Genomic DNA, 26,231 nt, shown 5'->3' with positions numbered 1-26,231 from the left:
GTTGATCTCACCATGGATTCATTAAAAAGCCTACCAAGTGTACAGGATTATACCTCTAATTCCATTTTTGATCAACATATTACCATTTATACATTAAATTAGAAAGCAAAGATTAAAGATTTAGATCATTGTATAGATATCAACTTGTCACATCATGAAGCTTCATCATCCCTATATCAAACAGTGGTGGCTCCTGCACTCAAACCTATACAGCATTACCTTTCTTTACTCAAAGGCTGTTGTTGCATTATACTCACAAACCACTTCAGAATCCCCTCTGTTAGGGAAAGAACAAGCTAAGAAATATTTTTTGCAACCTGATTATTTTTAGAAGCTGCTTCTCCTCACACACAGTAAAGCTTAGGTTGCATTAAAATAACTCTGATGCAGAAATCTCTCTTAAGGCTTCACCTAAGAGATTAAGCTGAAGATATTTTGGCTGAAAATCATATTGTCTGCAGAGGGGGAGAAAAGTAACGCATGGAATCATTTACATGGGAAATTTAAGACTTCCTGTATGCTATTTCACAAACATGCTGGTCAGAGACCATACACTAAATTTTTTAGCCATTTAGGGTCAGAAAACTTTTAAGAGGGTAAGCAAATTGAATTCTTTTTTGCCAGTTTTTTTTTCCAGATAAATTAGCCTTCTAATTTATTCCTACTTACAGGATAACAGTCTCTTAGTCCTGTGGCCAAAACTTCTTTTTTTTAAAAGACACAAAACAAACAGGGACATATTGTGATTCCTACAAGAAGCAGAAGATACCACCTTATGGTAAATATGCAATCATAATGTTAGGGAAAGTTTCCTGATTTTATAAAAAGAGTAGAAGACAAAATACCTCTAGAACTTCAATTGAGGGCACAGCAAACATCTGCTTTTGCATCAGCTATGCAGCTCTTTAGAGGGAGAAGTGTATTTAACTTGGCTAGAGGTCATGAGATTGGGTTAACTTGCTATATATTACTGTACAAGCTCAGAAAGTCCATTTCCACATCAAATGAATGTGCAAAGTATTGGTTGCCTTTGTCCCAGAAAGCTTAGGGTATTAGGCTTGTGAATGAATGCTGCACATTCTTTTCCTGTGAAGCATCGAAAGAAAGAACTCAAAATGATTTTGGGGAAGATGGTACTGTTATTTTATCAGTTGTTTGATTGCCTGAATGGCCTCTGAAGTAGCCATTTGTCCAGACCAGAAAAGCATGGGCTATATTTCCTTTTTTGTGGTGTTGTGTTGTCTTGAACTATGAAATGGAATATCTTTTCAATTTTACATGGTTCTTTTGTTGTTTACAGACGCACAAATTTGGAGTATTCATTAGGTGTTTAGCTTTTCTTATTTGGGGTGTATCATTGTTACTAGTTCCTACAAGTCTTCAAAAAGAAAAGGGAGAAAGGGTGAATGAATCTCATAAACCATGACCATCCACTGCTATTGTTGTTATTATTGAAGTACCACTTAAAGGTGGTCCTTAAGACAGCTGATATTTTGTGTTAACCTGTGGAAGCAGTTTTACAGAAATACTTTGGTTTCAGAACATTGTTACTATGATGGCAATAATGGGTATGTGTGTATGTCTGTCTCCCAACTTGAGAGTGACATGCTAATTTAAACAGCTTTGGAGAGCTCAGCTTTCATCCCTGAATGCATATAACTCATACTAAAACCTACAGTTCTGTGCATTTATAGAAACACAAGCATTAGTACCTGCCAGGTTTAGAATATTGCGGCTGATGAACTGCAGGATTTACAGATGGAACAGATTCACATTCAATCACTTCTACTGAAAACTTCTCTGCTTTACTTTCCAGTATAGAAAAGCAAGGTTTACTGTGCTCCTAAGTATAGAGCTTGCCAGGAATTATCTGGTTTAGGTTTGCTTGCCATGTTCTGGAAATACTTTCACTGCTTGTTAGTTGATTCTCCCACAAGTCAGCTTCTAGACTGTGTTTTCCATGGCTACACGTACACTTCTACAACTCTCACTTCTGCTGTGTTCTGTGCCTTTCAGTCTTACATTAATTGCTCCCCACCAGACCTTTATAAGATTTGGAAACCTTATTGGTAGGGGGGCTTTTTTTTTTTAACCAGATGGAAAATTTAACTTCAAGAGGTAGAATTTATTTCTAAAGGATAAACAGATGCTACAACTTGAATTTGAGTCTTTGATCATTTGATCGTGTTCTCTCTACAGCTTCTTCACAGTCCTTATGGACCTTGGAATTTCTTCAGATTTTCTTTCTTTCTCTAGGGAGTTAATGCATTTGACTTCTTTCTTTCCTCTCTCCTCTGAAAAATGTTGTTTGATTCAAATGCTTGACAGTTTTCTCAGCAGTATAAAAGTACAGTGCTCAACATAAGTATCTGGTTGAATCTCCAGAAGGGATTCATTATATTGTTTATTTGTCTTTGTAGTTATTCTGAAAACAAATTTCTTGAGTAAAATAGGAAATGAAAGCCTGTGTGAATAACAAAAGAGTATGGGTTTTATGGAGTATTGCGTGCCATACTTTTTTAATAAGAGATAGGTAACTGAGATGTGGGTTTTTTTGGCTTTACTTTATAAATTGAATTATTAATTTATGTCACTTGCTTTTGGAATCCTTTAATTCTCAAAAACCTAATAGAAACTTTACATTAAAAGGATCACCTAAATTCCAAGCTCATTTTAGTCAGCTGAAAGTAAGCTTCAGCCTGCATCGCTAGTGTGATGGTACTGATCGCTAATTTGATTATACTGTGGTCTGTAACTGTGGGTGTGGATCTCAGTGGTTCAGGTATAATCGTGATGGAAGGGATAAATAAATACATGTCTTGATGATTAAACACTGAAATGAAACTTGGCATTCAGTTAACAGAAGTGCTGGTACTGGGCAAACTTAAAAATTCTTTAAGCTGGTGCTAAAGTGCTGATGTTCCAATTTTTTTGTAGGAGGCATGTCCCTCCCATGGCTTGTGTGACAGCTAATATAGTTTTAACCCTTTTAAAAAATATATTTTTGTATCTTTGATTCATGTGTGTTTGTTTGGAAAACTGAACTTAGCCATTGAGGGAAGAGACCACAACCAAAGTAGCAGGAAATAGAGGGCTGAACAGATCCATCTTCTGATGGTGACAAGAAGCACTTAGGCCAGCCCTTAAAGTAGAACTCTTATTCCAGCAGCAATTAACAGGGCTTGAGTGCTGGAGACACCTGCTGTGACAGCTGCCCATTTTACAGAGCAGTGTGCCCATTTGGGTTAGTCCTAGCTCAATGCTAGCTTGCCCAGGTGAGTGATGTGGGATCTTGGGGCTGCCACAGAACTGCAGGGGCAGGAATCAGTTCCTGTGTAGCCATCTCTGATTCCCTTGTCATTCTTGGTCAGTGATGAATGACCAAGGAAAACGTCAGTCACTCAGAGGGGGGCTGTGCAGTTACAGCACGTGCAGCCACCAAGGTACAAAGGACTAATTCCATCGGTAGCTGCAGAAGGCTGTGGCTTGCAGCAGGTTGATTTTTAACAGCGTAAAAATCTGAAACAGTGGGTTTCAGAAAGAGTGATGTGCTTTTGCAGGATCTCTGAGAGGAATTCTCGTGTGCTTGACTGCTTTAATTTCCTTTAAAAGGATGGTGAAGGCAATAAACACCACTACACCGAGAGAATGCCATTTGTTAAAGACTGTTTTTCTGAAATATTATATGGCAAGTGAAGAACAAGTTTCTGTATATCTTTCCAGTTGTATAAGACGAAAGAGCAATCTGTATTTTCCCTGATATAGCAGAGGAGGCAGAAAACTAGTACTGAGTAGCTGCTTGTGAAGCTCTTTGGCATTTCTGGGGCATGTGATCCAGGTAACTGAAGGGTCAGAGATTTCTGGAAGATGAATTGTGTTGTACAAGATAATGAAAGTTCAGTCTGCCTTGGTCTATACTTATTTCATGTAAGTATAGACCACATAAGCCAATGTCAGGGAGATGTGATTTAAAGAAAATGACTTGCATTGATGAATCTTGCTGGGTTGATCTTATTCCCACTGTTTTGCTCCTGTTATGGAGGAAACCCTGTTTATATTGATTTTAGAACAGCCTGAGTTATATCTAGACAAAGAATTACAAGTTTATGACTTGCTCCATCTGCCAGCAAGATGCAGCTGTGCTTCAAATGTGGAAAATGAATAGCAGACCATTTACTTCACCTTCTGAAGAACTGCCTTATGCTAAAGAGCAATCCCCACTTCTTCTAGCACTGGGCACTGAAATAACAGCTTGGTTAGTGGATGCCTCATTCCTGTTGCTCTTTCCTTAGCTTGGTATTCCTCTAAGGTTTCTGAGAAAGGGAAAATAAATCCTCCAGTATGTTTTTTAATTCATAGTGATTTTTTTCCTAACATTCCCCCCCCCACCCACCCCCTCCCCCAAAAAAGAAAATACCTCTAATTATTAGTATTATGCCTAAAAACAAGTATATTTTTTTCTTGCTGTATGGTATTTTGAAGGCTTTTTAAAAGAATGTCTTTTTTCTTATTCTTTTTTTTTTCTCCTTTAGTAGTGAAATGGGCAAGAGGGAAAGAGTGGAACAAATTTTGCAGCCTCAAAGTTATTTAATAAAACTCGCAAAACGATTTGGCTTAAAATTCTCAGGGAGAAATAAAATTAATGCTTTGCAAGAGTACCACCAACCCCCACTTAAAAAAAAAAAAAAAAAAAAAAGATACTCAATAAACATATGTTCTCTGCTTTTCAGCTTGAATCCCAGCATGTGAAGTGGTTTGCATATGATCAGACCAGGAAGAGTGCTTTGTGGTCTGAGCACATTTCCCATCAAGTCTCTCCTGAGCATTTTGAGACCCATCTTTGTCTGCAGTGCTTTTGTTCCTCAAAATACTTACTTTTCCAACTTTCCTTACTTTTAGTTGGCTGAACTGAGACTGAAGCAGAAAAAGTCATGAGATAGTGGGAAGATGAGGCTAGCTTTTTTGCCTGCCCTGTAGTGTCTGCATCTGGGTGTGTAAGACCATCTACTTTTCCTTGCAGCTTCTGTTAGTAAAGTGGAAATGCAAAGCTTTGCTCCACTCTGTGGTTGGGAAGTGCATCATCACATCATGAAGGGCTGTGGTCAGACCACAGGGGAGAGTGGAGAGCTGTTGGTTTTTAAGAATTGCAAATGCAGTGCAATCAACTTTTTATTTCTCTAAGCTGATTTCTCATCTCAAAAGGGTAGAGGTGCTGCCAAGTAACTGTGTGAGAGCTGTATGAATGAGCAACAAACAATCTTCATGCTGTTCTTTATTTTAGCTTTGGCAAAGATGGCATTGGCTGACTGGTTGTATTTTTTTTCTGTGTGTGTGTGTGTGTGTGTGCACTTATTTATTGTGAGCTTTTGTTTCCCTTTCACATAAGAGAATGAAATGTTCATCTGTAAGCAGTCCTCGGTTTGAAGACATGCATCAGAAACGTTGGAGAGTGGGATTTTATTTTTGTTGTTCTAGCATGGAACCGGGGTTGCTGTAGGGTGAAGTTACATTTCTGGTTCACATAGGCCAAGAAGCTCTTCAGACAAGTGCTACACAAGCATCATTCCTTCTCTTCTTTAATGCAATCCAATATAACAATACTGTGTTACATAATGCACTTATTTAATGTATCAGATGGTATTAATTTCTCTTGCACACCAAGACAACTACCTGAAAAATCAAGGGAGAGCTACTTTGTTGTGGACATCAACAGGTACCTCCTAAGCCAGTAAGGTAGGGGATAATAAGGATAAGAAGGGAGAAATGTGAAAGAAAATTATAACAAAATGAAAGAGAGATAAAGATGGGGTGGAGAAGGTAAAACATTACCATGAAAAAAAATATTTTTCTGAGCCTTTGTATCTAACACTTGGCAAACCTTGGAGCCGCCCTGGTATTTCCTTATCTGTTGTCATCGGGTAGAGCTGGCCAAAATTTCCTTTTCTGTGGGAATGTTTTCCTGACACGGCTTTTAATTGCTGCAGGGGAATGGCAAGTAAATGAAATTTTCACTTTGCTGTAGGATGCTTTTAATCTTTTTTTTTCTTTTTTTTTTCTTCAGATAAAATCCAAACAATCTTCATTGTTTCATGTAGGATTTAGCTATGAATTTCCTTCGCTAAATTACTTAAACTCAAATTAGTGAAGTTTTCTGCTTTAAAAAAAAATTTAAAAAAATGATGTTTTTAATTTATGTTCTTTTTAACAGAGATCTTTTAAAGCAGCTCTAATTCTCAAGTTCTTTGGAATCACTCCTTTGTGCTGAAATTTCTGATTGTATTTTTTTTCTTGCTGTCAACTCCTTGTTTTAATGTAGCCTTTACACAGCTCTGTGCTTCTGGTCTTCCTGTATTTCATTTTATTTTTTTTAAATAAGTGGTTTTTTTGCATATTCAATTTCTGTTCCAGAAATCAACTAGTAGGGATTACTTGAGTAATATTAGTAGTACCTTGTATGGTATGAGAGAATGAATATACGTTAACCTCTTCTTTCTATTCTGTATGGAAAATGTGAAAGGACAAATGCACAAATGCATAGAACAGGTTGCATAATAGCTGTGTTGGTAAGAAAGCAGAAAAAAAAAAAACCAAACAACCCTCCACAAAACGCAAAAAGCTCGCCAAAAATAAAGTCTTAAACCTGGATGGAGTTGCTGGTAGTGCAGCAACTAACAGTATCCAAAATCTCTTATAAGAAACAGCCTCATAATAAGTTTTGGTTGAGAGCCAACTAATGAGTTAATAACCATCTAAGCTGCTCTGCTTGCTCGTCTAATGTTTCTTTTTGCAGTGACGAGAGGGTTGGCATATTGAGGGAGAGTTGTACTGAGGGATGTGGAATGTTGTTCTTTCTCTGGAAGGTTTGATGTAGCCTTCCTGACAAGTGCTAGGGCCCATCATAGCTAATGCAGCTGTGAGCTTTGCCTCAACGCCTGCTTCCACTGCACCACCTTTTCCTCATGGCTGAGCTGTCTTGTGAATTGTATTCCTCTTTGGACTGTCAATTCAGAGGTGGAAGGTGAGTGTGTGAGCAGCACTTTTACAAGGAGTAAAGTTGCATAAGTGCTTAATGAGCTCTGCTTGCAAGCCAGTTAGACTGATGTTGGTTTTCATAAGGCAAAGCACAAGATGATGCATGTTTTTTTCAGGGGAAAAAAAAATTATAATTCCAATGTGCAAACAGAAGGCCAGAGATGTAATCTTCCATTTTCTAGATGAATGTGCTCAGAAAGTTGTTAAAGAATTCAGAAGTAGTCAACAGACTTGCAGCTGCTTAGCACAGTCTTTACTTATGTGGTTGGAGATTTTTGTTTGCTTTACAGTGGCAATTAGCATTTCTTGTGATTTTTATTCGTAAATTTGTTATGTCTAAAAGCTGAGCAGAACAGGGAGAAAGTGTAGTGGACATGGTTCTACAGAACTTGTGCTCTTCATTCACCTCCCATCACAATTGCTTTCCTTCATGAGGCACTCCATGAATTTTTAGGCTCAGTAGCTCAGTATGCTCAGTAGCATTTCAGATGACAGAAAAAGAGATCAGTTTCCTCTTTATTGTAGTAGTTATCAATCTCGTTTCATTCAATATCCTTTTTATGCTGCAGGTAACAAAATACTTACAAAAGCTGTTACTTCCTGTTTTCCTGTGAGGGTGTAAAACAATTTCAGTGAAGAAATTTATTTCTAAGCAATGATGTTTTGCTATCTCTTACTATTAAACTTGAGGCAATTTGAGTTGCTATGTTCTCCATGCTTTTTTCTTTTTTTTTCTTTTTTTCTTTTTCTCCTCCATATATTTCAGCCTTATGTGTAGTTTGAAACCTGTCTGCTCTGGTAAATGATATCATTAAAAAGAGCATTTTAATGTGTAATGGTATTTAATGGCATTGTTTGCAGTAACATCTCCAGACTTCACAAAGCTTAAACTAAGAGAGGACTTCTACATGACTGTTACCAAGAAGGTAACTGGGATGCACCTTAAGTATCTAGTTTTGTTCTGGCAAGTCCAATTACATGGGAGGGGAAGCTTTTTTTCTTTAATCAATGGTCCAGCTCTAGTGCTCAAACAAGTTTCCTGGACATAAAAGAACTTATTAGTCTAAGAAAATCTTTTCACCTGGGAGGTGACACAGGGATGGTATTTCAAATGGATAGCCATGTCAAACAACTTTTTTTTACCTAAGGAATTGAAGTTATATTTTGTCAACAGTGTAAAAAAGGGCAATTGGAAATCAGCTTGTACATCTCCAATGTAAAATTCAGATACTACAGTTATCATTACTTCAAACTCCTGAGCAGACATTACTTAAAATCTGGGAGTATCATGGACAATAGAGCCTGTGGGATGAAAATTATGATCTTAAAAAAAGAAAAAGTAAAAAAGTAAATTTACAGATTATGAAGCATTTTAGAAACCTGATCACTATCACTATGCTTAACAATTTAAAGAAGTTCTTCAAAAGATTTTTATGGTAAAATATAAGCATTACATCTCAAAGTGCTTCACCTCAAGCAAGCAGAGCATGGGCAGTGTGAAATAGACCAGGAAAATCAGGACAGGGTTAGAATTTTAACTCTAATAGACTGTATAGCTAAACAAAACATGTTTGGAGCAAGTTCAGAGAACATAAAACTGCAAATTAATAAATGTCAGGAGTAATGCAGAAACTGATAAGTATGTTCAAAAATCATTTTTGTGCTGCTTCTGCTGTCTTATGGGAAAGAGAAATATGGCTTGTATGAAAATACCCTTGTTAGACAATTAAGAAAAGAGATCTGTATACTAGAAAGGAAGTATGGCTATTAATAGTTGGAGATGATATTGTTCTGTAGTTTTTCAGTGCCTGATAGTGGGAGTATGTAATCACTGCAGTGGTTTACTGATGTTTTGTGCCCTTTTTCTTGAAAACATACAGCATGTTTCAGCCTTAGCTATGAATTTCCTTTAATTGTTTTTTGTTGTTGCTTAAACACTTTGAAATTTAGGGTGTGGGGAAAGGGGAGGTTGATGAAAACTCTTTGTGACATTTTTAGTAGCTGCTTAAAATTTCTATTGGGCAGAATGAAACCCATATGCTCTATTAAACTGACAGTGTTCTGGGAGGTGATGACAAAATGAAATATCTAGAGAGGATGTAAATGGGGAGAAATTGTATAGCGAGGGCCCCAAAGCACACACCCTGAGAAATGATGGTTCAGCTGCTAGGCTTGGTCTCTGGTCAAGGGATAGCAAGTACTGTGAATATTGGTTCATTACTGTAAATTGGAAGTAGTATTTGGGAAATGTTTTAAATAAGATCATCTGTTTCAGACTGTCACTCCAATGATTTACTGGGAAGAGATGTCATAGAGAGGCTCAGGTTGGAAGGGAAATTAAAGATCACCTTTTAAATGAAATTAAAGTTCCAACCTGCTTGCCATGGGCAGATCTGCCACCCACTAGATCAGGCTGCCCAGGGCCCCATCCAAACTGCCCTTGAGCACTTACAGATATGGCACATCGACAGCTTCTCTAGACAACCTATTCCAGTACATCACCACTGCAGTAAAATTTTTTCCCATAACATTTAACCTAAATCTCCCCTCTTTTAACCTGAAACTGCTACCCTTTCTCTTATTGCTATCAGATATCTTACAAAGTCTTTGTGCTTGTAACTTCCCTTTAAGTACTCAAAACCTACAATGAGGTCTCCCCAGAGTCTTCTGTTCTCCAGGCTGAAAAAGCCCAGCTACCTCAGCCTTTCTTCATAGGAGAGGTACTCCAGCCCCCTGATCATCTTTATGACCCTCCTCTAGATCTGCTCCAACAACTCCATATCTTTCATGTGCTGGGGGTCCTGGGCCTGAATGCAGTACTCCAGATAGGGTTTTACAAGGGCAGAGCAGAGGGGGGCAATCACAGAATGCTAATTAAATATTTTTGTAAAATAGCTGTAAAATAATGGGACTGGCTTTAAAAATCTTCTAATGTGGAAATGTTTAATCCTTTCTCCAGCTCTAAACTAAAGCTCCAGAAAGAAGTATGATTTTTTTTCCCTCATCTTGCCAGCATTTAACAAAATAAGGTTGCCAAATAAACTGCAAAGAATTCTATTTTTCAACTTAATCAGCTAGTAGTCTGTGTCTTACTCTCTGTTTGCTGTCAGTTGCATGCTATTTTTATTTCCTCAAATACCTGGTGACTCTTTGTGTTCCTTTACAAATGCTCCTTCCTAACTTAAAAAAAAAAAAAAAACAACAACCAACCATGTAGAAAAGGTACACACCTTAAATTATACTGGTGACATTTAAAATCTGATTTCTTCCGCCTTTGCCAAGGAAGTGAAAATTTGAGACTTGCAGCAGACTGTTTTGTTGTGGTTTTTTTTTTTTGTGAGTGTGTGTGAAATCTTCATAGGGAAGACACTGTAGCAGTTTTTTTGCTGGCATGTCAGATATTTCTTGATGTGTGCTGTTTGAAATTCCCAGCAATTTCCAAAGAAACTAGATGTTAATTGCAGCAGTGATACTTGTTCTTTGTGGTGTAGCTGGAGCTATATAGCTATGCTACTCGCCTTTCTGTTTGGTACGCAATTCTCATACCACATCTTTCAACACTTGTCTGAACACCTCCGTGCCCATGCTGAATCACTCTCCTCCGGTGATGTATGTAAAAGAATAAATATCATGCCAACACCTAATGCGTGGAGTTGCTGCTGCAACTGAGGTGGCCAAGCTTTCTTTCTGTGGGGTATGAGAGCAGGGAGGGACAGGAGGAAGCTGGGTGCTGGTCAGGAGTTAGGATGGGCTACAAAACAGATCATCTCCAGATCTGGGAGAGCTGCTTTACTCCATGGGATAAACTCTGCCAGGGCAGCAGCATTCAAAAAAAAAAGGTGGTGGGATGCGATTCCTCTCAGGAAACAAAAGATGTTTGTCAGTGGCTGCTGAAGAAGTCAAAGTTAGAGGGAGCTTCCAAATTCTTGTTTAAGAAGAAACAGGTACCAAATCATAGTTGAAAATCAAAGACTATGTGAATTGAGGATCTGAGAGATTTTCTGTTTCAAGTCCTCTGGACAAGTGAAGCTTTGGATTTAATCTATAGAAAATGATTAGCCTGTGTGAGCAAAACCAGACAAAAATGTGTTTAAAAAAAAAAAAAAGGGGGGGGGGGGAAGAGGGAGGAGGAAAGAGTGGGGGTGGCAAAAAGGAAAAGCAAGCTCTGCCAAAACTTTTAATGTTTCAAGAACAAGAGTTCTTATTTTATTACTCATTAGGCTTCAGGGGAGTTTCACCTTTAAGTGGATTACTGTCATTCCAACTCTGTCTGGTGGGGTAACTTGGCATTGGAGTACTTGACAAACTAAGTGTGTAAAGTCTGTTGTTTTTTATAAACAGTTCAGGGTGAAAAGCACATCACTTTTTTTTTTTTTTCCTGACTTTGGCTCAGATGTCTGTAAGCAGTGGGAAAGCTAAGGTTTTTCTAAACAAGGATGCTATTCTGTAACACAACATTTTGATTCCATTCTTACTTTAGTGAGCATACCTGTGGGTGAGTGAATTCAGTTCCCTTTGTAATCGTCCAAAGTGGAGTTAAAGCTGAGAGCTGCACAGAATGCTCTTGACTGAAAGTCCTGTAGGCTCAGGTTGTCTGAGTGCTGTACTTTTGCCCCTTTTCTCTGTGGTTTGCCTTATTTGGTAACAGTGACATCCCTGAAACACACCTGTAGTTTACAACTTGTTAATTGCTCTTATCGCTAAAGTATTCATTTGGGTTATATATTGTTGCTGGATTACCCTAGTGAAGTTTATGCAGCAGCACAATCGAGAAGTAGGGTAGGCCTGAAAGGGATTTCAAATGTGAAGACAGTTGGTCCTTCCCTACATCAATTACCTTGAACACCAGAAATATGAAAGTCTCACTTAAAAAGTTTTTTTGCTGTGTGTCTTAATACCATTACTACTGTTGAAAATAACCCATGGCACTCAGTGCATCAAGAGGATGGAGGCAATGAGGTAAAGTGGGTAGGTCTTTTGCTGGTCATTAACTGCAGTGGTGGGGATTGCTAGGGGCTGGGAATGTCACAGCTGGGAATGAGGATCTGGGGATGGATGGGCCACCTTGTCTGAAATCAAAATGGTTCTTATCTAAGGCTGTTTCAGAAGTTGATTTTGATAATGGTTCAACTCTAGTGAGACCAGTTGCAATGTCAGTAGGTGAGCGAAGTGCACAGCAAAGAGGAATGTTACTCTTCAAGGCTCTTACTAAAAATTATTGATACTTGGAGCAGGCAGCTCACACAGAAGGAGTTTGTACCTTGTGTCTGTAATCGTACACAGAACACGCTGTGGGGAAGACTTGCCTGTCAAGGATGATAAAATCATTCACAATTTATTATTCTACATTGTATGGAAAAGCAGTGAAGGGTGCACACAGGGGAGTGGTAAAGCAATTAACACAATTTCTGATCTTTGGCCAATGTAGTGCTCCATGGATGTTGCTGTAGGTGGGATGATTTATAGAACAGAAGCCCTGAGGTCATTCTAAGTTAAATTATGCTTGCAGGACTCTTAAAAATGATTTTTATTCTTAACTTTTGAACTAAAAAGGGGGGAAAAAAATAATTCAACTATTACACCTACTCCTCATATCTGCAGTTCAAGATTGAACCCATTGGCAGTCTTCTGGTGAAATAACAAGAGATATAAGTGCATGGGTAGTTGCATTTTACAGATGGGACAAATGTGAAGCAGTCTGTCATGCAAGGCCAAGTTGTAATTGTAGTTCCTGGCTCCCAGGTCTGTGGTCAGACCATAAGGTTCAACACCGTTCTTGGCTCTCCCCCCTCACCCTTTAATCCCCCTTCCTTTGCATCTACAAGTGTTAATAATCAAAATGTACCTCTGAGGAAGAGCAGGTCACCCAACTCGTCAAACAAGATCCTTTTGCAGGTTTCTTCCCTTACCCCACCTTTGAACATAAACAATGTGTAGCTCTTCTGTGATGCTGTTGCAAAACACAGCTCTAAATACTGTATTTAGCTGATTTGACCTAGCTTTAGTGGCTAGTACAGTGCTGTGTATATGAAAAATACTTAATGCCTTAAAAACAAACGAGATCCCTCTTTTTGTCTTGAAATGCACCCTTTCTTGGGGAAATGCAGATGTCAAGAAGCTTTGTCATGAAGACACGGAGTTATCTTGAAAGATTACACTAAATTTCTTCATAAGTACAATACTAAGAAATGTGTTTTTAATGTGGGTTATTAACATGTTTTTCAGAATTCAGTAGCTAAAAGAAATGCATCATTCTCTTCCTAAAATGTCACTTTTGTTGCTAGGCACTGTAGGTGCTGAGTGTTTGTTTTTAGGGAGAGGGTGGGGGGGAAGCCTGGGAATTGAAAACAGATCCTGGCACCTAGTAGCAGTTTGGGTGATGCTATAGCACTTCGATGCAAATCCATTCTATGGTCCTGGGAACACAGGGTGCCAGTATGAAATTCTGTTCCCTTCCTTCACATTCTGCAAGGGGTAGGGTGGTGGGTGGGATAAAAATAAAACCTAGAAACTGCAGCAACAACGATACAAACTTGAATGGCAGAAGAATAGCTTTAACTGAGGTGGGGGATATTTTGCATAAGAGTAGGTGATTATATGAGAACTGTCTATGCTCATTGGACTACGCAGCCAGAAAAAAACAGAAAAACACCATGTTAATTAAATTGTTTTTCTCCCAGGTGCCAACTGAATTGAAAGATGTGCCATAACTTGCATGGTTTCAAGATCTCACCGTGTTTAAGTGCAGAGTTTCAGAGAAACAGTTAACTAGGAAGAAGGCAGGCTTACCACACAACATGGCTGCACCCTAAAGAAAGCAAATGTATTTACACACTTGTTTAAATTAATATTCCTGCCTCACCCAGATAATCATGATGATTAATTTATTTTTTAATTAAATTGGAACTCACATATGCACAATGAATTTAGTGTGATCTTGTGTTGCACGTGTGTAGTCAAACTAAGATGACGGTTGCACCATCTTATATGGAGACCTCTCTAAATCCCTTTCATGCTCTCTAATTTTTATGTTATAGAGATTTTTTTAAAATTATTTTTTATATTTTACTTACACTTTCACATTTCAATTTTGTCTACTGGAGTTTTTTTCTTTTTTTGAGCATTTTTGCATCTATAATTTTCTCTCCCTGTTGCTTATGTTATTTTTCCTTCTATTTTAGGAGAAGCAACCATAGCACCATTGCCACTTGTGATTCTCTCCGTATTTTTAATTAATTTATCAAATTAACATTATTTTTTAAAGGAAAAGTATGCAGGCTCATGTATTTTCCCACACAGAGACTGTCTTCTTTGCAGTCTGGAGGACACCATGGCAGTCCTTCCTTTCCAACCATATCCACATGCTGCAGCTATCATGCTCTGGCCCAGCCCCACTGCCCTGTGCTGGGGAGCAGAAGCAATGCTAAGGTCAAGCAAGGACCAGTTGGGAAGTACCACTGTGGAAAAGATTCTCTTTCCTCTTCTCCCATCTCTGACTTTGCAGGAGAGAGGAATGCAGCCATGCTTGGCATGTTGAAGGGGAGGGCACAGACCACGGTCTTACTGTTTCTGTGTGAAGGTGAGGTATGGAAAGACAAAGGCTGTTCCTTGCATTGACATGCCACCCTGTCTTGTTTTAAATATTGGTTAGAGGGGAATGCCTTAGCAACAGGCCTAGGGGAAGGCTCTGTGATTCCCTTTGGGGACCAGAAAGGCAGGTGCGTGCCTGAAAGCGTGTGGTATCAGTTGTCATTCCTTCTAACTGCAATATTTAAGTGCCAACTGCTTGACCTGCTTCCCACTGCAGGCTCAGCCTCTCTTATGTTACAACTGCACAGAGGGTTTGGGTGTGGTTTACTTTGAAGTTTGTGGCAAAAATGAAATGTTGAATGGTAAAAGCTACACCTAGTCAGCATTCTGCGCTGTGCTTTTAATGTAAGTCTGTACAGCTTGTGGGAAACTGAAGTTGTGCTTGGAGCATCTAAATACTCTGTTTCCTCATACACATAGACTAGGGAAAAGCATACAGCTCTGAGTCCTTTCAGCCTCCCAGGAAAAATTTACAAGTAGTATAAATCCAACAAAAATGGTCTGCACTTGAATTTTGTGGTTAACACTTCAGGCTTTATTTTTCTTACGATTTAACAAAAAAATGTAATGGCATCATTCTAATTCCAGTTCTAGATGCTCATGGACGTGTGTTGATCAGACTCTGTATTGAAAACATCTAGTTGATTTCTGTCACTGTTATCACCATTAGTTCAAAATCTTTTAATAGTCAGAAACTTGCGTGTATGTAATCTGTTTGACTGTGTATCCTCATATCATGGGCTTTGGGAATGGCCAGTTATTCTTTTCCCTTTGCTGTTACTCCCCTTGAGGGCATAGAAGGTAATAGCATTGCCTCTCACAATTCATACAGCCCAGTGACTATAGGCTGGTCAGTCTCACCTCTGTGTCTCACAGAGAGCAGATCCTCCTGGAAACTCTGTGAAGGCATGTGGAAAACAGAGAAGTTATTGGTAACAGCCCACATCACTTTACTGAAGGCAAATCTTGCCTGATGAATTTGGTTGCCTTCTGCAACAGGGATACAAGTCTTGGTGGATAAGGGAGGAGCAGCAGGCATCTGCCTGGACTTGTGCAAATCATATGATGCTGTTCTGCATGACATCCTTGTCTCTAAATTGGAGAGAGATGGGTTTGAAGGCTGGACCACTAATTGGTAAGTAACTGGCTGGGCAGTTGCACTCAATAATTTGTGGTCAAAAGCTTGATGTCCAAGTAGAGACCAGTGATGAGTGATGTTCCTCAGGTGTCAGAATTGGGACCAATGTTATTTAACACCATTGTCAGTGAGATGGTCAGCGTGATTGAATGTGCCCTCAGCATGTTTGCAGATGACATCAATCTGAGTGGTGCAGTCAACATGCTGGAGGGAAGGTATGCCATCCAGATCAGCCTTAACAGACTTGAGAGGTGGGTGTGTGTGAATTTTACATAGTTCAATAAGGCCAGGTGTAAGGTGTCCTGCACATAGGTCAGGGCAATCTCGAGCACAAATACAGGCTGGGTGGAGAATGGATTCAGCACAGTCCTGCAGATAAGGACTTGGGGGGGTGTTGGCTGATGGAAAAGCCCAGTGTGAGGCAGTAGTATGTGTGTGCAACTCAGAAAGCCAACTGTATCCCAGGCTGCATCAAAAGAAGTGCGGCCAGCAGGGATAGGGAGATGATTGTCCCCCTCTACTTCATTCTCGTGAAGCCTCACGTGGAGTGCTGCATTCAGCTCTGGGTTCCCAAACATAAGAAGTACATGGACTTGTTGGAGCGGGTCCAGCAGAGAACCATGAAGATGATTAGAGTGCCTCTCCTCTAAAAAGAGGCTGAGAGTTATTCAGTCTTGAGAAGAGATGGCTCTGAAGGAAGTTCTAGTGACCTTCAGGTACTTAATGGAGGCCTACAGGGAAGATGGGGAGGGATTCATTATCTCAGGGATAACAGTGATAAGACAAAGAATAATGACTAAACTAGAGGAAGGTTGAGTGAACGTTAAGAGCGATGAGGCACTGACACAAGTTGCCCAGAGAAGTTGTGAATGTCCCATCCCTGCAAGAAATGGTCAAGGCCAGGTTGGATGAGGCTTTGAGCAATCTGATCTAGTGAAAGGTGTCCCTGCCTACAGCAGTGGGGTTGGGGCTAGGTGAACTCTAGAACTCCTTCCAACCAAAACCATAGTCTGACTTTTTTGGCATAGCCAAACCGCATTCTCTCCTTATTATTTAGGTTCCGTGTCTTTTTCTCAACATATGACATCTTTTTGTGCAATTCTGTTGTTTTGAATCTTTCTTAAAATTAGACACTCAGCCATGGTTTACAAAGGTTAAGAGCATCTTGTCTGCAGAAGGCATATAGGAACATGTGTTAAACTTGTTTTTCTCAAACACATTGCTTGTGTGCCTTACAGTCACAAGGAAATAGATCTGTCCTTTTCCAGATGTTTGAGGTCTGAGTTTTTTTCTTTTTTTATGTAGCATGATGAGATTAAGATTCCAGTACAGCGTTTGAAATGGAAAGGGTATCAACCATTAGTCTTACAAAAGTATAGTTATATTTCATGACTTGGTAAAAGAAATAGCATGACGGTTACTATATTTGAGCACTTTAATCACTGAACAATGTTCCCGTTCACATTTCTAATCATGAATCTAATTGCAAGCTTGACAGCTTGTCATTTTTTTTCTGCTTATTTCTCTAGTACTATTTAAAATTCATTTTCAGGTTTTTTATTCTGTAAGACTTTAAAATGGCTGCCAGCTATTTTGGGACTTGTATCTTCAGTGATTTTCTGTGGTGATTAGAAATGATAGAGAGACCTTTACAAGTACAGTATCCAGAAGACCTAATTTGTTGATGCTACACCATTTTGTGTCAGTATCCAAATTTGTGCTTTAACCTTCTGGATGATGCTGTTTTTGATGTGAATCCCAGATGCCAGCTTTAGGGAAAGCTCAGAGTTAACTAGAGCAGTGACAAGTATGATCAAACTACTTGCTTGGGAACTGGGGAGAGGAAGATTTTAAGCTTTTCCATTCTATATGCCAGTGAGTGCCATTCCTAGCTGAGTTTTGTGTCACATTTTTATTTCCCCCTTTCTTTGACTTGTTTCTGAAGGTGTTAACTAATGCATTGTAGGTGCCATATGTGTTGTTCATCAGGAGGTTGATGTCTTAGTTCAGTTGTTACAACACCTCAAATTCTCTCATATGCCAACAATTTTGTTGTTGTACAGCTGAGCCACCAGTGATGAGCAAGTACTCATGTTTTCATTACACTCGGGGTGTGGGCAGCATCAGTTTTTCTAAGTCTCTGAACTCTTCTTCCTTGTTTATGTGCACAGCGCGGGCATTCTCTGCAGTTCAGCTGATGATCTATTTACTAGATTACTGTGACTTTTGGCAATTGGTAAACCCATCAGAGCATACTGCAAGTTCCAAGGCAGTAGTAAATTGTGGCCTCTCCTATACAAAAGGAAACAGCCTTTTTTATGTCTTGAGTCTTGGTACTAAGGTGACACTTTCAACAAAAAATGCCATTTCTAAGCCAGTGTTACGTGAAAGTGCAAGGAGAATGGGAAAGAAAAGTGTACTATGGGTACACTGACCCAAAGCTCTAGCTTGGCTGCTTGTGCAAGCAGCCTTTTGGGTGCTGCAGGAGCTGGTGCGGAGGTGAGGCTACCTGTCCTTTATTGTTCCTGGCTGCTCATGCAGCGCCTTATCATGTCCCACATTGTCACTGCTGTGGCATTTTTCTCCTCCCCTTTAATCCCCAGTAGAATGGTCCCCACTATAGCACACTATGTCAAACCTTGGGGCATAATACCGATGGTTTGAGAGACAGCTGAGATCTTATGGATGTGGTAACACAGAGCTGCAGCCTGCACAAGGACTACCTTGTTCAAATATTTTCCTTGATTAATATCATGTTTGCAGACTGATAAGAAATAAGGGGAATCCTGGGGACCTCCAAAACAGAAGGTTGAGGGGATTCTTGGATTTACTTTTTTTTCTTTAAGTATTTGTTTTACTTTTGATGCAGTTGAAGCAGCTGTTGCTTTTTGTGGACTTCTTTTTAGTGAGTTATGCTCAGTGATTATGTGTAATTAAAAAAAAGGTGGGGGTTTAAAGTGTATTAAACTGCTGAAGTGTAGCTTTTTCATACTGTGAAACTCTGATATAAGTATCTTGACTTTACAAACCTACAGCATAACGTGGCTGTGTGCAGTTTATGAGCTAAGTAACTGTGTACCTTTTCCTGTGGCTTTCAACCAAACTGAGAAGTGCGCAAGAGGGCAAATTCTTTTGTTGTTGATAGCATTCCACGTTAACGAGAAGGAATTTCTTGCCTATTGCCTATTGTTTATGAAGTGGAAAGAGATCACAAGTTGTATAATCTCTCACTATATCGTGTGAGGTTTCTCCCTCCTCCCCCTTTAACCTTGCCCTTGCCAGACTGTTGATCTGTAGCAGGTGCAGCAGGTGGGTGCTGCAATACACCACTGCACCTATGTTTTGTTATATGTTGGTGTTACGGAGAGGTGGGGGGGGTGGGGGGGGGGAGAGGAAGGGGAGGACCAACAAGGAGAGCAATCCCCACAACTGAGGAAGCAGCGGGGCTGAATACAGTTTGGTTTCTGTCTCTCAGGAGCTTGCTCAGCAACCAAACCCAGATTCCAGGTGCAGTATTCCATAATTGGTCTGTAATCATAGAAACAGCGTGTTCCTCCTCTTCCTCTCCTGCCAAGAGTTTCTGGGTGGTGAATGTCAGTAGCTGGGGTTATTTTTAAAGGCAAGAGGTGAGGCTTGTCGTGCAAAGCTAGAAAGAGGGCGTTTGTTTGCTGAACAGAGCTGACATCAAAGCGGAGATTGCTGCCTACTGGCTAGCTGCTGCTTTATGCCAGGTAATCTTTAACGTATCAGTCAGTCACCAAGATCACTGGCTGCATGTGTATATGAGAAACGACCTGTATTTATGATCCAGAAGATTTGCTTTTTTTATTTTTATTTCCATGAGCTGGACTTTGACATTTAGAGGCTTGCACTAATCATCTTGCAAAACCTGCTTAGTGCCTAGTGCTTCTAACTTAGCAACTGCTTTCTGCTTCTCTCCACAGGATAATATAAATGTTTTTCTGAAAGCTTGTGAAAATATTGGATTGAAAGAAGCTCAACTTTTTCATCCAGGGGATCTCCAGGATTTGTCCAATCGAGTTACAGTCAAGTGAGTTTTGTGGTTTTGTTTTTTCCCCTCCCTTCTCCCTCTAAGCTTAGCTGAATATGTTTCTCAAACTTTTTTTTTAAATGTTTGCCTATGGAAAGTTCTTCTTTTAATCTGGTAAGAGCAGTTCTGAATACTGTGGTGAAGGTTTATATGTTCTTGAAACTAGTCAATAAGGTTTGCACAAATTTAATTTCAGAAACTAATTATTATTAAACCTCACATAAGCAAAGTAATTGTTAATGAATATTTACAACATTTTATATATGGAATGAAATCTGCTTAGGTTATTTTAAGCTTACAGTAAAATTAACTGCTAAATGATACAACAAGCATCACTTTCCTTTATGTTTTGAGATTATTGATGTGAAATCTGAAAGGCTGAGGTGTTTTTTCTGATGCTTGTCTGAATTGCAGTGGAGCTTGGGCATGGTATTCCCGAAGGACTGCTATTTCCTCTGCTCCAAATGTTAACCAGGTGTATGTCACTGAGTGTTGCACCTTCTCTCAAAATATGAGTTGAAACTAAGGACAGAATTGCACAGAGTAATTGTCTTGTTTACAGAGGAGGAAGTTTTTTCTGTGAAATAGAAGTAATTTGATTCTGAGATATAATTACTGGATTCTCTAATTTCAGGACTACTGTGTCTCCTAATATGAGTCTTATTGCTTGTTCCTGAGGGATTAATGTGGAACTTCCGTATGTAGGCACTTAACAGGTCACCAAAAGATGTGGGCTTCTTGCTTTATTACAGTATTAGCTTCTCTTGTTGTGTTGGTACAAAGGATGAATTTATTGTTAAGTCTCCAAACAGGAAGAGGTTTTTTTGTGGACTGTTCTGAAAACCTGTCAAGTGAAATGTTAAGAACTGATTCATGTTTTAATGTATTGGCTTTATTAACGAGGAACAGGCAGTAATCCTTCTGTACATACCAGGAAAAAAGTAAGGTGAAATGACATCAACTTTTAATTAAAGAGAAATCTCTTGTATAGGTGGACTGGATGGTACTGTGTTGCCATATTTATTTGGTTTCAGAATGAAAGTTCGTACCATTTTGATGTTTGATACTTGAGCTGGAAATGCTTTTTTTTTTTTTTATCCTTTCCCCCCAGTCTTTGACTCGTATCTGAAAAATAACTTCTTGCTGATGTTTTGGGGATTTGGCACCCCTCCATAACGCTGGTATCTTCTATGCTGGCTCATATATCATGTTGAAAGCTGGAGGCTTGGTAAGCTCTGCCAAGCTTTCGTTATCCACAAAAACCCTTGCTAAAGTTATTTTGGTTGAGGTTTGCTCTAAGGGTATAGATGAGCTGGTTGGGTGCTGTCAGGAGCTTGTCCTCAGTGGTGTAAATGGCAAACTGAAACCCAGGGGAGGTCAGGAAGGTAGATTTAGCAAACTGTTGTGCAAACTGTGTCGTCCAACCTGTCCCTACGTTAACCACAGTGCCCAAGTGAGGTCAGCCATGAAATTACTCTAGTTGGGTCTGTAACTGTGGAGTGTTTTGTTTTGTTTTGTTTCTTTGGATCTTTGCAGTGCTACCAGTTCTGCTTCCAGGAGCAAAGAGTAAGGCTGGAATGTGAATTTGTCATAAGGCAATTGGCATATTATTTCATACCTGCTCGGCAATAGATTAATTAGTATTTTTCAAAAAATCAGATTTGATTGCTTTTTATGGAAAACAATGCTGGGAGTCTGGGCTACAGTCAAGAGAGCTGGCAGCAGTATAGGCATGCTCTTTAATTTGTTTAAATGTAAGTTTGATTTTCCACACATTATGTATCATATAACAGCTCCACAGTATGTTTAAAGGGCTTACAGAGTAATTTAAAACTTTTGTATCAGAACACGTTGTAAAGTCTTAACTGAGCTATGATAACAGGTTTTGATATATTTAGGAGTTTGGAGAGGGACAGGGGGGAAATTTTGTTCCAAGAAGTGAAGGAAATAAGTTGTACCTAGATAACTCTCCATTGGAAAGTCAACTGTACATTATTTGATCACCCAGATGGCAAGCAAGTCTTTAAAAGATTTCCAGAGAAAGTTATATCAGGAGAGAAATGCTGTCTGATCAAGAAATATCTGATCTAGTTTTTTAATGTAATAGAAATAAGTAGAATAAGCTATTTCAAAATTTCTAGGATGCCAGTCATTAGAAAAGGAATACTATTTCATGCATGGCTTTTCTGTTGTCCTCTGTTAACCTTGGTTTCAGCATTGAAAGTAAATCACTCTTGTCATGAAGTAAAAACTTTTATTGGAAAAAAAAAAAAAGTCAGCATATGAGAAAAGGCATATGAAAAAGATTACATTTCATTTTTAGTTATCTGGCATTCCTAAGCAAATTTCTTTTGCCATCATCACCTGAAGCTAATTGCCCTCATTTTGAATTGACTGTGATAGGTTATACAGGATAATATTAAAGTGTGCCTGAAGCAGCATGTGTTTTTACACCTCGGTAGTATTCGTTTTCTATGGTTGTACCATTGTTAGTGTGTGCATTTTATCTGCCCAAAGTAGATTAGACAAACTGTTGCTTGAGCAGTTAGCTTTTGAGGCCAGGATTGCTGTGAACAGTACATAGTATTCTGGTAGGCTACTACTGTGTACTACCAGATGGAAAATATATAGCTCCTGTTGTACGTGAAGAGTTTGTAAGGAGGAGGATGCTATTGAAAGAGTGGACTCCCCCTTTAACACTAAGGAGGACACCAGAGTTGTCTTAATATGTCATAGTAAAGCCAGTGGATGACTCTGACTGGGAAGTTGCATTTCTATGAGCCATGGTTGCCCAGTGTGAATTTGTCTCATTGCTATTTGGCCCCCATAATAGCTCTGATACTGGACATCTGCAGTGGGAACACTTCCAGTCTAATGATGTATTATGTGCAGAAGCATTTCCTCCTAACACTTACTTTTGGGGCCTCTTGTTTTGTGGGCTCTTTGGCACCTTACCAGGCCTTTGTTGTGTTCCACCTGGCTAGACTTCCTTCCCAGCAGGAAGAGTTATCTTCTCCTTCTACTTTGTTTATTTTCTCCTCATACCCTGTTTCTGATGTGCTTTCTCCTTTTCACTCTAACTGATACCACCATATCTTTGTGTCATCAATTATATATGATAATGTCAAGTCATTAAGAGATACCAAGCTTTTGTTTGTTTGTAATGAATATTTTTTGAGTCATAGGAGCATAAGGTAACCTGTTACCTGTGGCTTGCCAAAGCTATGCTAACAAATAATATTCCTATTTGGTAATGAAGTTGCAACTTTCAATTGTACTTTGTTTTATATATATATATTTTATATATATATATTTAATGGTGTCTGAGGTGATGTATAGGCACAATATGAAACTCTTCTCTGTAATTGCTACTTATCTAGGACAAGAATCCTCTTACATTTCCAGTATGTTAGAGACTGTATTTCAAGTGATTATGCGATTATCCTTTTTGCAAAGAAATAGCAGCTTAAAATTTTATTGTTTAAAAGTTTGTGTGAAGAGAGATGGCTAAAATTACTGGCTGCTGTTCAAAGGATTGCAAGCTTTATGCTTTGCAAGATCAGTGATGAGATTAGTTGTTATGGTGTGGAAAAATATACCAGCATGGATGGCGTCTCTTCTGCCAATGAACATGAGAGTATAGATTAATGTCTGAGATTTATCTTCTGGTATTTCTGTAAATCTGCAGAAGTTATTGCTCAGTGGTAGAGTACAGCAATGTGTCATGTTTTCCAGTAAAAATTATCCAGATGGACTTATTTCTCACAGTCATATGTACATCTTCTCAGTTGTTTGCATAAGTGCACGTCACCATCCTAAATTCCCAGTATACTTTTAAAATTTCTTAAAATCATTTCCAATTAGAAATATTATTTTAAAACACAGCAGCTTTATTTTTTTTTAGTAATGCAAGGCTGTCTTAATATTTCTTTTGATGCTTTTTTCAATTCTATTACAGTAGGAATGTCATACGAGCCTAGGGACTTGCAGTTGACAGCACAGTTACTATTTAAAAATGCTAAGCACTTCCTTACCCAGCTCTTTAAAAGTGACACACCCAGTTGTTCCCAGCTGTGGAAAGGTTCTTAGCAAAATAAAACCAAGAAATAAGAATTTCCTTAGGCAGATAAAAAACTTTGGTTCTGATTGAATTTGCTATCCCAATGATCAGTTTTAAAGGAGGCAGCCTGAACTGTTTGACCAATAGCTGAAATAAAATTAATCTTTTCATTTTTCCTAAGCAAATTACTCTATCTGAAAAGAATAAAAGAATTGCTAAGTTTCATGGAATACTAATTATGAATGCAAACTATTGTGGGTAATATATGAAAATATTAAATGCACTAAACCAAATTTTGGGAAAAAGAATTCACTGCATTAATCTTAAATTGCAAGTTTTGCTTAAAACTACCACAAGCTCATACCTCCTAATGTTAATTTTATTACTTTAATTTCATTCTTCAATAAATATTAGAATACTTCTATTAATGTTATTAGGATGGGGTTATATTTAGAGTAGGTTTTGAGTGAAACAAAGAATTCTGATAAGGTAGCTGAAAATATCTTCAGAATGTACTGAATATGATATTTAGATAAGACCTTCAACTTTTTGCTTCTGTGTACTTCTTTACTTATTCAGCATCAAACTATGCTAAATTATGAAAAAATGTATAAAACAAGCAGAAAATCTTGACTGAGAAATCTGGATGAATTGGAATTAAGAGCATAAACCAGGTGAATTAATAGAGCTCTGATTTTAACCCTGGCACTTCTAACTTCTAGATAGTTTTAACTATCAATCTATAGTTCCTTCTGAACAGCTATTTATTATAGTTTCCTAAAGCAAAAAATAATCCTGGGGAAAAAAAAAAGGATGCAGAGCTTTCTCTAGGACAAAGATCTATGTATCTAAAGCCATGCAGAGAGGAGTAACAACTGCTCACCCTTGTGTTCATGAATTTCAGATGCTAAACTTTTGAGACAGACTCTCTTACAGCCTCTCTTCAGAGGTAATACTTTATGAATTGAAGGTATGAAAAAAATTTTGGAAGATAGATGTTTAAAATAAAGCTTGAAAATGAAATGCTTGATAAGTGATGTGATTATAAACCTGTATTCTGTGTCTCTCTACCTGTCCAGAGCAGAAAAAAATTTGTGTACTTTTCTTATGATTAAGATTTAAAAAGAATGAGCAATTATACAGAGTTATACAGACAAACTTTTTAAAACAGATGTACAGAATCTCTACAAGCCGTATCACAAGTGTTGCCCCTTACTAAGCCACCCTTTCCTCCTACGGGCTGTCAGAAAGTAAGCTGCCTTAGCACTGGGTTAAACCAAACACAAAACATCTTCTGCTTTCTTTATCCCATAAATCAGATTACAGTAACACCAGTGCTTCCTTTCAATGGCAAAATTTCCTCACTTGTCTTTTCTGGTGCAACTGCTAAATGCCCAGATATTGTTGGGTGCTGCAAATACTACTGAACAGTTGTAAAAAGGGGTTGAAAGCAGATGTAGCATCAGCCAGTTGATGTTCTTTGTATCTTAAGAAAATAGCTACACACTATCAAATAGACTCTAGCTTTTTACATGAAAATGTATCTTACTTTTATTTTTCTGTATAAATTGATATTCCTCGTAACTTCATGTTCTTCAACAACTGTTCTTCAGGAACATGCTGGGTTTCCTGATTCCACTTGTGTTGCTCTTTCATAGAATCATATAATGGCTTGGGTTGAAAGGGACCTTTAAGATCATCTAGTTCCAACCCCCCTGCTATAGACAGGGACACCTCCCTCTACACCAGGCTGCTCAAAGCCCCATCCAGTCTGGCCTTGAGTGCTTCCGGGGACGGGGCATCTACAACCCTCACAGGGCAATCTGTTCCAGTATCTCACTACCCTCACAGTAGAGAATTTCTTCCTGATATCTTTGAAGATACTTTCTTCTGAAGGGTCAGTGAAGGCAAAGTAAAATTTTTATTCATATGTGATAAATGTTACCACTGCTGAATAGATCATTTAAGAATGCACTCTCTATAGGAAGCCCTAAAAAGATGGTCTTTTGAGTGTGCAATTATTGTCAGCACTCTTAGGATTTTCTTTTGCTAACCTGTATCATCTGCAGTCATGTTGATGCTTACATATGAATCTTAGCTGTCTTTTAGAAAGATGAGTTCTGTTCCTCCTAATGCTGCAGTAGGAATGAAAGCTTTTACCAGAATGTACTGTGAAAAAAAGAGTTGAGAAATAGAGAGCGCTATTTAAAAGAAACAGTGGTTTGGTAGGAAGAAACAGAGGGTCTGTGACTCTTCGAATGCTTGTAATTCATTCATGAATACTGAACAACCAAGTAAAAAAGAAAACAGGAAAGTGGGGGTGGAGGAAGATAATATATCTATTTATACACATACATGCA

The 26,231-nt window shown here is 38.6% G+C and overlaps 1 protein-coding gene across 10 annotated transcripts in view; it reads left to right on the top strand.

Annotated features, from left to right (window-relative positions):
* LMO7 (LIM domain 7) overlaps positions 1–26,231 on the top strand; it is a 128,540-nt gene that overhangs the window by 37,412 nt on the left and 64,897 nt on the right. For all 10 annotated transcript variants that reach the window (XM_090130658.1, XM_090130666.1, XM_090130630.1 and 7 more), the window contains one exon: positions 19,705–19,811. In XM_090130658.1, the coding sequence (XP_089986784.1) occupies positions 19,705–19,811 (107 nt within the window). The remainder of the gene's footprint in view (positions 1–19,704; positions 19,812–26,231) is intronic.

The sequence above is a fragment of the Phasianus colchicus genome, chromosome 1, assembly GCF_987193195.1.
Source record: "Phasianus colchicus chromosome 1, bPhaCol1.hap1.1, whole genome shotgun sequence".
Lineage (NCBI taxonomy): Eukaryota > Metazoa > Chordata > Aves > Galliformes > Phasianidae > Phasianus > Phasianus colchicus.
Note: the sequence above shows the minus strand (reverse complement) of the source record. Positions and strands in the feature narration are given on the sequence as shown.